Source organism: Protobothrops mucrosquamatus, unplaced genomic scaffold (assembly GCF_001527695.2).
Source record: "Protobothrops mucrosquamatus isolate PMUCROS unplaced genomic scaffold, P.Mucros_1.0 scaffold5198, whole genome shotgun sequence".
Taxonomy (NCBI): domain Eukaryota; kingdom Metazoa; phylum Chordata; class Lepidosauria; order Squamata; family Viperidae; genus Protobothrops; species Protobothrops mucrosquamatus.
In genome coordinates, this window is record NW_015391066.1 from 41,410 (window position 1) to 53,541 (window position 12,132).

Below are 12,132 nucleotides of genomic sequence, written 5' to 3' on the forward strand. Positions count from 1 at the left end.
CACATGAATTGACAATTACCCTTTTTGTTTCCACAGGTATAAAGCAGTAATTGATGCTTGCTGTCTTCAGCCTGATATTGACATACTACCTCATGGAGACCAAACACAGATTGGAGAGAGGGTTAGTGACTATGTATAATTATAAAGCATTAAGCACTCAAAGGTTATCACATGGTCTTAAATCTATAACTGGTGTTTGAGAAAATGGCTTTGTACAGCAAACTCAGTTTCAGATCCTTAGGATGAAGGTGTTATACTTAATACACAGTGTTACAGTTTTTCTTCTATCTGCCATATCTCAACATCTCTGGTGTCTCTAGCACTGACTGAAATACTATATTGGGAAAGTATATTTAGTAAACAAAACAACATTTTTTTCATTATCTAGAAAGCATTTATGAAAGTCATGTTAGAATAGTCCAATTAAAGTAAGAAGTAGAAAGGCACTTGTTAATAAATATGGAATATATTTCCTTACTGAAGGCTGAAATAATGAAAAAAGAAACTTATTCTGCCTTAGGTACCAATGACAATTCTCTCATAATCTAGAAGCTCAGATATTCAAACAGTTTGGGTCATCTAACAGCAATAATCTAGATTTGTTATTCATTATTCATCTAGACATTTCATTCATTGTTTCAGTAGATCTAGATTTGCAGTTGATGTTCTTTCATGGACATGGTAGTATCAATAGAACATATAAGGGCTAAAATACAATATTAAAAGATAAAGAAAAATATTAGAATGTTAGAGAATGTCCAAGGAACAATAGAAGACATTGAGGCTGAGCTATGCCACAGAGGTTTACCTTTGATATGTTAATTCTTTGCAACATCCATGTTAATACATAGCATTGTCAAAGGACAGCTATATGAACTATTGTATTTTAACTTGCATTGATTTATATAATTTCTAAGTCATGAATACAATAATCCTGACTAAGCTGTTACCTCAGTCTTACTTTTCCAGCTGTATCTTGGGAATAATTACCATTGATTAATAGGATGAATAATTGAATGGTGAAATACATTGTATTTTAGAAATAATATATACATTATTCAGATATAATTAGGGTGTTTTTTAGAATGAGTATGTAAATTCTGATTAACTTGATTAATAACTTTTGATACTTTTGACTGGTTTACCTTTTAAGCATACCTTGAAATGTCAGGTTTTGGAAAGCATAATTGAAACAATAATGTCTCAAAATTGTATAGGTTTCTAACTGAATTATTTTATCTTTTCCCCAAGGGTATTAATTTATCTGGAGGTCAGCGCCAAAGAATCAGTGTAGCAAGAGCTCTTTATCAACAGACAAATGTGGTATTTCTGGTAGGTTTACTGTTACTAATTCTATCATCTAAACCGAAAAGGCTTTCTTTTCTCTATAAATGACATTCTTCAACCTAAAAACCCGACATTCCAAAATTCCTCGACTAACAACAACCAATTCTATCAAGAATTCATATTCTGGATCCACAAAGTCAGTAGAATATTTTCCCCAGTATGATGCCAGTTCCCAACATCAGATACATCTAAGACCATCTGTCCATCTGAGTGTACAGATGAAGTCTAGAAATAATTCTCCATTGCTATTTGTTCCATTTATTTCATTTAGTCTATGATAAACTAGACCGTAGACATCACAAATTACTACTCACAATTTGATGTAGTCATAAAATGACTACATAATGCCCTCCAGGGGAATGTTGCTATGATAGAGAAGATGCACTCCAGGGGTCCCAGTAGATGGCATTGTTTAAAATGAAGGAAGCCAGAGCTTCTATCAGAATGGTCACTAAACAAGGCAGTTGCTAAACAAGAACTACCTGTAATGGTACCGGGCCAGTTATTTGCAAGACTGACTGCCCTTATTTCTGATGCAGTAGGCGTGTTATTGTCTATTAATTAGACAATGTCATCTAATGAGATCAAGGAAGCATTCCTTCTCTGTCATGGCACCTGTCCTATGGATCCCCATACGTCTAGAGATTCGACCCTGACCTTGCTGGCATTCCATAAGACTTTGAAAAACTGTTTCTTTCTTAAGTATTGGGCCATCTTGTTGGTTTTGTTTTGATATTTGTTGAATGATTCAAAGCATATTGGGTAGTCTTTTTTAAATTGGCTTTCTTTTCCTATTTTGTTTCTGTTTCTGTTGTTTGTTAATTGTCCAGAGTCATGTGCTAAGTAGATGTCTATATTAATTACTGTAGTTTAAGTGCAGGCAAGGACCCAACTTAAAGCACAAAAGTGGTTATTACAAACATTGTATACAACAAATAGTCCTTGCATGTGTGCTTTTAAGGCTTCTGCCATGTGAACCCTCTCTGTCTCAACTGGGCTTTATTAATATTCCCAGCTAGCCCAGCCTTGCAATCTGCCATTTGCAACTCAAAATCTTAACTCACTGCTTCTGAACCCTTAGACAGCTCACTGAAGACAGATTCCTTTCCTCAAAGGCAGTAATGGCATAGTGAAACCCATCCCCTAGAGCAGGGGTAGGCAACCTTGGCTCTTTTATGACTCGTGGACTTCAACTCCCAGAATTCCTGAGCCAGCACAGCTGGCTCAGGAATTCTGGGAGTTGAAGTCCACAAGTCATAAAAGAGCCAAGGTTGCCTACCCCTGCCCTAGAGGGACAATTTGATGCCTAAGTTAGCAAACTCCTTTCCTTCAGGCTGAAAAAAGTGAGATTTTTTTTTAATTCTTGAATTGTCTCCTCTTTCTCTCTTACCTAGTTTTTGTAAATTGGTTATTTCCAGTATCCATATCTCATCCCAACCCATCTTGTCAGCAAGCACTGATTTTAATTCTCCTAAAATATTTAAAAAACAGAAAAATTATAGTACAGTAGTACTGAAATATTATTAGTTGGTAACATCTATTTTCTTGTTTAGGATGATCCATTTTCAGCATTAGATATCCACTTGAGTGATCATCTCATGCAAGAAGGAATTCTGAATTTGCTAAGAGCAGACAAGAAAACCATTGTTTTAGTTACCCACAAACTACAATATCTGCCCCATGCTGACTGGGTAATGAAGCTTCTTTATACTGACTTGTTAATCTTAATATTATGTTCAAAATATTGAAATGGTGTGTAGGTGTAATTCAGCAAATATTTTTAAATTGTAAAAGTACTATTAAGTACTTTTAAATTGTTCTGGTAAATTGTGCCCACTGCTACATAAGTGTGCTTAACTTTGGTTTTTATGCCTCCACCTGCCTTTAGTAGTGTTATTATATTACTGCAACCCTGGTAGATATTTGTGTTGTTACTTGGAACTGTTATAGATCCTAGTAATCCTACCCCAGATGATGCTATAACTCTCAGGGCAATTCATGCCTTATTTATTAATCTCCGTTAAATAATGCAAACAACTATAATACACGTCTCATTTGCATATTTGCATGTTTAGGACCAGGGGGAGAGCCTTCTCTGTGGCAGCTCCTGCCCTCTGGAATGACCTACCCCCCGACCTACGTACAGTTGCGGACCTGCGCCTTTTTCGCCGAGCCCTGAAGGCTCATCTATTCCGTGCGGCCGGCCTGGCGTAGTTTGATTATGTTTTAGTGGGGGTTTTATATGGGGTATTTTTAGAGCAGGCCTGTTATTTAATTTGATTTAAGACAGAAATTTGTGTATATTTATCGTGGTTTTTATTATCGCCTGTTCACCGCCCTGAGTCCCGTAAGGGAGATAGGGCGGTATATAAATTCAATTAATAATAATAATAATAATAATAATAATAATAATAATAATAATAATAATAATAATAATAATATTTATTTGCATTAAACAGGAAAATAGGATTTGGAAACTTCCCTATCTCTTCCATTACATTTAAATTATTTATAGAAATGCAGATCTATTTATGGTCTAACTTTTAGGATATTACCCTCTTGGTATGATGATAATAAGAGAGAAAATATATAATATAAATTGAACTAAATTCATAGTTATTTACAAAGAGCCCTGGTGATGCAGTGGTTAAAGTGCAGTATTGCCGGCAAATCCTGCCCACAGGCTGGAGTTCAATTCTGCTGGCTCAAGGTCAACCTTCCCAAAGTCAGTAAAATGAGGACCCAGATTGTCAGGGGCAATATGCTGACATTATAAACTGCCCAGAGAGTGCTATAAAGCAGGGGTCCCCAACCCCCAGTCTGTGGACCTGTACTGGGCCGCGGCATGCCAGCAACTGGTCTGCACAAAGAAGCAAAGCTCCATTTGCAAGATACAGGCAGCACACAAAACCACACACTCTCCGGTCAGTGGAAAAACCTTTCTGCACAGAACCGGTCCCTGGTGCCCAAAAGGTTATGGACCTCTGCTGTAAAGCACTATGGGGGTGGTATATATAAGTCTAAGTGCTATTGATATTGCTATTTAGCTCAGCCCCAAACTTTGCAAAAGCATAACTAAAAATGAATAAATGAGAACATCATTAAAACAATGTTTTTCAAAAAAGCTCCATTAAAACTGTTTTATTTATTTATTTATTTATTAAATTTATATACCGCCCTATCTCCCTTACGGGACTCAGGGCGGTGAACAGGCGATACTAAAAACCACGATAATAAATAAAATAAACAGGGTCACATCTCAGTGAGAAAAAAGATACAAAGGTTAGGATGCCTCTGTGAGATCACCTTGTCTCTCTTGTTCACGAACTCTTTTGCTCACTCGCACATTTGATCACTATCAGCTTCTGATCAAAGGTTAATACTTGGGCAATTTATTTAAATTCTTGGTCCTTCAGGTTTGTTTCTTGCTGTAAATAATAAATAAGTAAATAAGTTTTTACTGCAGCAAAACCTAACATTTTTTTTTATTTCTGAAATGTGTTTCAATCTCTGTTCTGATCATTTATGAATTTGCCAGTAATTTAAGCAGTTTCAGTAAACAATTCATTGATTAAAAAGGAATTATACAAAAACAGTCACAAACATTTAATTGTGAGCCACTGTAATCTCTCCTAATCCAATTAATTTTGGTGAAAGTGAAAAATCCTTTCTAATAGTTCCTCCATAGTGGCAAGGGGATCAGAACAATGTCAGCAGTATAGCAGAATTGTGATGCAAGGCTCATTATTTTCCCAAGTCATATACATATATAAAATAGGCAGAGCTTGTAATGCAAGGTGCATCATTTGCAAGACCTACAAACCCCATTGGTCTTTTCTATTTCTTTCAGTAGTTAAAGCACTCATCAAATCAAATCTTTATTACGATCATAGACCAGCATAGTAAAGCACTTAAGCTTCCACTTGTAATGCATTTTTGATGCTGTACACAAATAAATTGTAAAGATTTCATACCATGTTTTATGGTTCAACTCAGTTGCCCTGCTAAGTACTCTAATGGAAAGGAAAAACAAGAGGGAAGATGTTGTAAAATGCTTAGAGTTATATTAATCTGTTGCTTTCTAAAATCCAATCCATATATGTATTCCAAACTACAGGTGTTAAATATGAATCAGATGATAGGAGTTAACTTAAAAGTTATACACATAATCAATCTTTGCCTTACTTAGGAGTACAAGCTAGCATTGCTACATTACCTTATAATGCAGTAGTTTCATCTTAGTCTGGTCAAGATGCAATAATCCTTTGTTTCTTTTTGCAAAATTTCCCCAAAGTTTTTAACAACACTCACTTTAAATAGGTGCAATTCTTAAAAATATATATCCTGATTAGGATATTCTTTGGCTTGAAACTTTTTCATTTGCAGAGGATATACTGTAATTAATCAGAAATGTTGAGAGTTTGAGCTCTAATTCTTCTACATGTCAAACTGGGGAAGACTGATACAGATGAACTAACTGATACAGAATGTCATCTTTCTAATCCTACTTCTTCTGGAAGAGTTTAATTTTAATTAAATTCCTATATAACAAAAGCAACTATTAATGGATGTTGTAAAAAAAAACCACCCCATTTTTGTGATGAATAAAAGGTTGATTTTTTCCAGATTATTGCAATGAAGGATGGTACCATTCAGCGAGAAGGCACACTGAAGGATATCCAGAAATCTGAATCTGAGCTCTTTGAACATTGGAAAACACTAATGAATCGACAGGACCAAGAACTAGAAAAGGCCTGTTCTGTTTTGTTTTTTTTAATCTCGGTAGTGACAGGCAAAAATGTTTATTGTAGAATTTTAACATAATTAGATATTAATATTTTGCACTGCTATGTTGCACTGGAGATTTTGTGCACCTATTTATATAGTGCAATTTATTAACTCCTCTAGTTTAAATGGTTATTTTACCGCACTCTAAGTTATATTAGGAAAATAGTGTTCTGAAGAATAACATACAACTGATGAAAAAATGCACAGGGTTTCCATTCTCATTAGACAACCACCTTGCTAGTTTAGAATTCTGAGAAGTGAAGCATAAAACATCTAGAATGTACCAGTTCAGGAAAGATGTCATATGCAAATTAAACATTTATAATTTTACAATACAGAGCAGTATGTCACCTGAGTAGTGCAAATGTGTCTGGAGCCTTCTTGGCTGCAGGATGTTTTTTCTGCCCTGGATTCCCTCACTGCTGAAGACCGAAGCACAACTGATTCCTGTTGTCTGCAATGTCCTCTGGAAATCTGTTCATACTCCCACACCATTTGAAGGGTATTCATCCCAAAGTGCATAGCCAAATGTCCACAGAGATTCTCAGTCATCCAGACCATGGCCGTCCCTCCTGCAGCCAAGAAGACTCCACACACATTTGCACTATTCAGGTGACCCTGAGAACACAGATAAACCTCCAAATGGCATTAACAACTCTCTAAAACAGGGGTAGTCAACCTTGGCTCTTTTATGACTCGTGGACTTCAACTCCCAGAATTCCTGAGCCAGCCAGGCTGGCTCAGGAATTCTGGGAGTTGAAGTCCACGAGTCATAAAAGAGCCAAGGTTGACTACCCCTGCTCTAAAATAATGCAAATGATCAGCTGTCTGCAAGGAATATAAATCCTTCTATTCCCTACCATCCAGTCAGAGCTGAAGAAGCTTCTTGGATGAGAAACGAAACATCTTCAAAGAAAAATAAAGAAAGTCCAGTTGCCTCCTGAAAAAGCACCTTTGGGGACAACCATGACCCGGATGACTGAGAATCTCCATAGACATCAAGCATAACGATATTCCAATCCAGCTTCTGAAACTCATATAATAGTTTGATTTCTTAATCCTTGTTAATGGCTGAGCCAACATTATATCTTCATTAGCCTCAAATGATAGATGGAATTTATGTCCTGGGATCTCTTTAACGGAATTAAAAATTCATTGCCTCTAAATGTACTTGGCTCACTAATTTTTAATATCCATACAATTGTGAAATATAATTATTTGACAGGAAAATAAATAAAAAAATAATTGTAGTATTCAAATTCTCTTGTTTTTCCTACCTTTTAGGAGATTGTAATTGAAAGAAAAACTATATTGGATAAGAAGAATATTAAAAAGACAGTGCATTCTCAAGAAATCCTCCAAGATGAAGAAGAGGATGATGGTAAATTAGTTTTTCCAAAAGATTTATTTTCATTAACATCAGTTACTATTTGTCAGTATTTAGGTGATAGACAATCAGGAAATTTTCTTGCAACTCATTAGTGCTCTTCCTGTCAATTTATAGAAGAGATACCTGAGAGTGATGATGATGATGACAACTTGTCTTCTGTCCTTCATCGAACAACAGAGATGTCATGGCAAGCATGTGGGAAGTATCTCAGCTCAGCAGGATTTCTCTTCTTGCCTCTGTTGATCTTTTCTCAATTTCTAAAACATTCGGTCATGGTGTCCATTGACTATTGGCTAGCCTTGTGGACATCTGATGCTATTTCCTCTGAGATGGGGAAAAACTGCTCTTTTTGTCAGGTGTGTGTGGTTTCAAAACTCATCTTTTCATGTTTGTTCTTCCCATCATCTTTTATTTTAACTTCTCATAGCCTGACTTCATCAAGTTGAATTCCCTTCCTCTGTTCCACCAATTAGATACACTTAATTTGGTACTAGTATATCTTAGTGACCAAGCTAAACCTGGTTAGTATTTGGAGGATGCACTATAAAAAAAATAGCACAATTTAGACCAGACTAGAAAGAAAAAAATGAGGGCAATCTAAAACCATCCGGGTATAGTTATCAAGAAAGCAGGGATATGACAGTACGATCATACGGTCTTAAACTGACTATGAAGGAAACTTTATCTTTTCCTATTGTATTATATTGTATTAATGAAGAGAAGGACAAGGGGGGACATGATAACAGTGTTCCAATATCTCAGGGGCTGCCACAAAGAAGAGGGAGTCAAGCTATTTTCCAAAGCGCCTGAAGGCAGGACAAAAAGCAACGGATGGAAACTAACTAAAGAGAGAAGCAACTTAAAATTAAGGAGAAACTTCCTGACATTAGAACAATTAACCAGTGGAACAACCTGCCTCCAGAAGCGGTGAATGCTCCAACACTGGAAGTTTTTAAGAAGAGACTGGACAGCCATTTGTCCAAAATGGTGTAGGGTTTCCTGCCTGAGCGGGGGGTTGGACTCGATGACCTCCAAGGTCCCTTCCAACTTTATTATTATTATTATTATTATTATTATTATTATTATTATTATTATTATTATTATTATTATTATTATTATTATTATTATTATATTAAGAATAATAAAACATATTTTTAATCTCAGATACCATCCACCGCTTTGTAAAAATTGAATTTCAAATAATGATTACTCTTTTTTTGCATAATAGTTAAAAAAAGATGAAGTTGGCTGGAAATGATTATCTGGTCAGACCAATATCATGTTAAAATAAACCTGTCATAGAATAACTAATTCTATAGTTTTGCAATAGTCTTTTTTTTCTCCTTCCTTTTTTTTAGGAATCCAAGTTTAGCCATTTTTCCTATTCAAAGATATTCAGCATTCTCTGTTGTGTTGGGATTATATTATGCCTTGTAACATCAATAGCAGTAGAATGGACTGGCTTAAAAGTTGCCAAAAAGGTTCACTGCAGTCTTCTGAATAAAATTATTCTGGCCCCAATGAGGTACTGTATTATATGAAACAAGAAGATAGAATGCTATGTTAATGAAGTTATGTGTAATCTTTAAATAACCTTTGGTGTTCAATTATGTCCTAAATAATTAATAATTATTTACTTACAAGTTTAATTGCATTATTTGTACATCCTGTAGAATTGTATTAGGAAAGTATACATTTTCCTGTTTTATTAAACAAACAATGACATGGGGAGTCCTTATCACTAATGATCTCATAATTTTAATGCACTATGTTTATATGCTCCTTATTTACAATTTAATCTAATCTAATCTTAATTTAATCAGGCTAATGTAATCAGCATGATCAAATAGTCTGTAATTTTAATTCATCTCAACATGTTTTTATGAATCTTAATCTATTCCTTTCTCTTTTAATATTTTTTCTCATGGAATTGAATAGAAACCACTAGAGAGCCAATTGTATATATGGAGATTGGAAGCAAGTTTAATAAATAAATTTAAAAGAGAGAGCTTTTTTATCAATATATTTGTATGTGTGTGTGTGTTATACACACACATACAAGCATATACAGTAATATATTCCTTGTTATGTTCAAGAAGAAACATAAGGTGGCAATAAAGTAGTATTTGTGAATGTTAAACTTAGAAATATATTCAAATCCTATATTTTTACTGTATAATATGGTATGCCATGAAATTCCATTATTAAATAGTCCATTTATGGTGGTTATACTGTCATAATGTTAAGCACTGAAAAGAAGCATGTCGTCATGTCCTTACCAAATTTATGATATCTAGAAGCTTGACTGTCCTGTTGAGGTCTGAGTAGCTACAATGTCATTGAGAACAATTCTAAACCAGCATGCCTTTTCTCCAACTTGTTAAATTGTTTCCATGTTTGATATAAGTGAAAATTTAAAGATAAAATAATCCAATCACTAAACAATTTAAACAATTCTGGACTGATTCTTGGAATCGTACATTATTGTTATTTAATTAAAAGCAAGTATCATGCTAAATTTCTCTTTTATTCCTTTATTTTAATTAATTTCCAATGTTAATTTTTATAGTTCTTTCTTAATGCAGACTATTTTGCTAATCATTTCCTTGGTCTAGCAATGATTCATACATGTAAAATGTAATAATATTAGAATCATATAATCATTTGGAATTCTGTAAAATTTATTGAAGATGGAGTATTTTTTTCATTAACAATTGCTAAATAAAATAAATTTAAAAGGCCTAGTAAAGAAAATCTGAAATATATAGAAATCAATTTTTAATCTTCAATATGAAATTCTCCTTTTATTGTCTATTACAGATTTTTCGAAACCACACCCCTGGGAAGTATTTTGAACAGATTTTCAGCAGATTGTAACACTATTGATCAGGTACTTAAGAGACAATGGATTCTGATTTCTGTACTGAGTTTCAATACAAAAAAATAGGAATAATTAGAATGAATGCCGCACTCAGGTCATATTATAAAATGTTATAGAAATAACATTCATGTGGAGTAATATCACATATATACTATAATATCACTGTCAGAACATGGATGTGTAACATTTCCATCAGGACATCTTCATTTTTTATTCTTAAAATGAAAACCAGCAGTATCATACTATTCAGAAATCAATCCTGCTGAATGCCATGAATCTTGTTTCTAAGTAAACATGTTTAGACGTTGTTGTAAATAGTGCAGAACATTCCTAAGTGGGGTCAGGGAGGTAAATGAAACAGCAACTCCTTCACTGCTTCCAAATCTGTAGCTGGTTAAAGATAGGATAAGCATAGAGTTTGTGATTGACTTGCCTTTGGTTACATTGCACAATAGTTTTTATGCCATCAGCTATTCCAGGGACTAAGCAAGAGATTCTCCTTTGACTTCTATGAGAAGTGAATATGCACTGAATGCAGTGGATCAAAGGCTGCCTCTTGCCAATCTAGGCGCATCTCATTTTAGAATTTCTAGTTCTTTGCTGTCATTGAGAACCCATTTGCCTTCTGACTCCAAAGCAGTCCCTCTGTGATTGGAGGAGGACTTTTGAATATTGACCAATAACATTGCTTCATCCTTAGATTATCTTCTTATAGCCAGACTCTTAGGCAAAGTATACTTATTCTGCAATAGAGTCATCCCCGTTTAAAATTTCATTCAGCTATCTGGCATTACTTAGGTATAGCTTTAATGAATAATTGGTACTGAGTTCAAGGAGCTGTCTCCCCAAATATCTCCCAAACAGGCTCCATCTGGCTTCCTATCCTTCACATTTGCTACCAAATTTCTAGCCAGCGTGTAAATTTCCATCCTCCCTTCTAGGAAATCCACTGAGAAAAGTGTCTAATCTCTACTTATGAACAGAGAACAGGATGAATCTTTTCGAATTCCGCAAGGCTTGCTCACAGTTTATACTAAACAGATGAACAATCTCCTGAAAGCTGCACTACATAATACAGTTGTAATGATACATAATGCACGACATATACAGTACTTAAATCATTTTTTCCTACTCCTTTGGTAAAAAGCTGTTTCTGCATATAATCTCAGATAGCTGTGGTTTCCTCCCCCCCCCCCCCCCCCACACACACACTGCTTGATCCCTTCTCCTGGATTAGTCTCCAATCCACTTCTCTTTTCATCTCTTCTAGCTGTAAAACTCCCTCAGTCAATTCACTGATGACACTGCCCGCTCTCCCTCCCTCTCCCTCTCCCTCTCTCCATTGGCTGAGCTGTCTGGGGATACTTCTGAATCCTTTGTGTCTGTCCCTTGTTAGCTACCGAGTAGAATCTCAGGAGGGCAAAGGCTATAGGATTTTATCTCTTCATCATTCAGTAGTCATCTTTCTTCCCTAACTTAAAATCTTTGGCTCTTAATATCTTTAAATTTAAATTAATTTTAACTTTAAATTTAACTAAATTAAAATTTTAAATTTAAATTTATCTCATAGGCTACTGCTTTCTAGCTAGCTTAACCTCTCCTTTTCTCCTCTTTTTCTTTGCCATGTCTCCAAGATTAAAGTTCTTCTGCTCATCTCCTTTCTCCCCTCTGCAGGTGTGTGTATCCCTGTTTTTCTGGGTGTACCCATAGCTCCACACCTAAGTTA

At 35.0% G+C, this 12,132-nt stretch overlaps 1 protein-coding gene across 1 annotated transcript in view; it reads left to right on the forward strand.

The window, feature by feature from the left end:
• ABCC8 (ATP binding cassette subfamily C member 8) overlaps positions 1–12,132 on the forward strand; it is a 51,441-nt gene that overhangs the window by 25,605 nt on the left and 13,704 nt on the right. The window contains exons 14-21 of the mRNA XM_029286821.1: positions 37–121; positions 1,252–1,332; positions 2,901–3,038; positions 5,974–6,099; positions 7,420–7,516; positions 7,640–7,890; positions 8,893–9,050; positions 10,346–10,415. Coding sequence (XP_029142654.1) covers positions 37–121; positions 1,252–1,332; positions 2,901–3,038; positions 5,974–6,099; positions 7,420–7,516; positions 7,640–7,890; positions 8,893–9,050; positions 10,346–10,415 — 1,006 coding nt within the window. The remainder of the gene's footprint in view (positions 1–36; positions 122–1,251; positions 1,333–2,900; positions 3,039–5,973; positions 6,100–7,419; positions 7,517–7,639; positions 7,891–8,892; positions 9,051–10,345; positions 10,416–12,132) is intronic.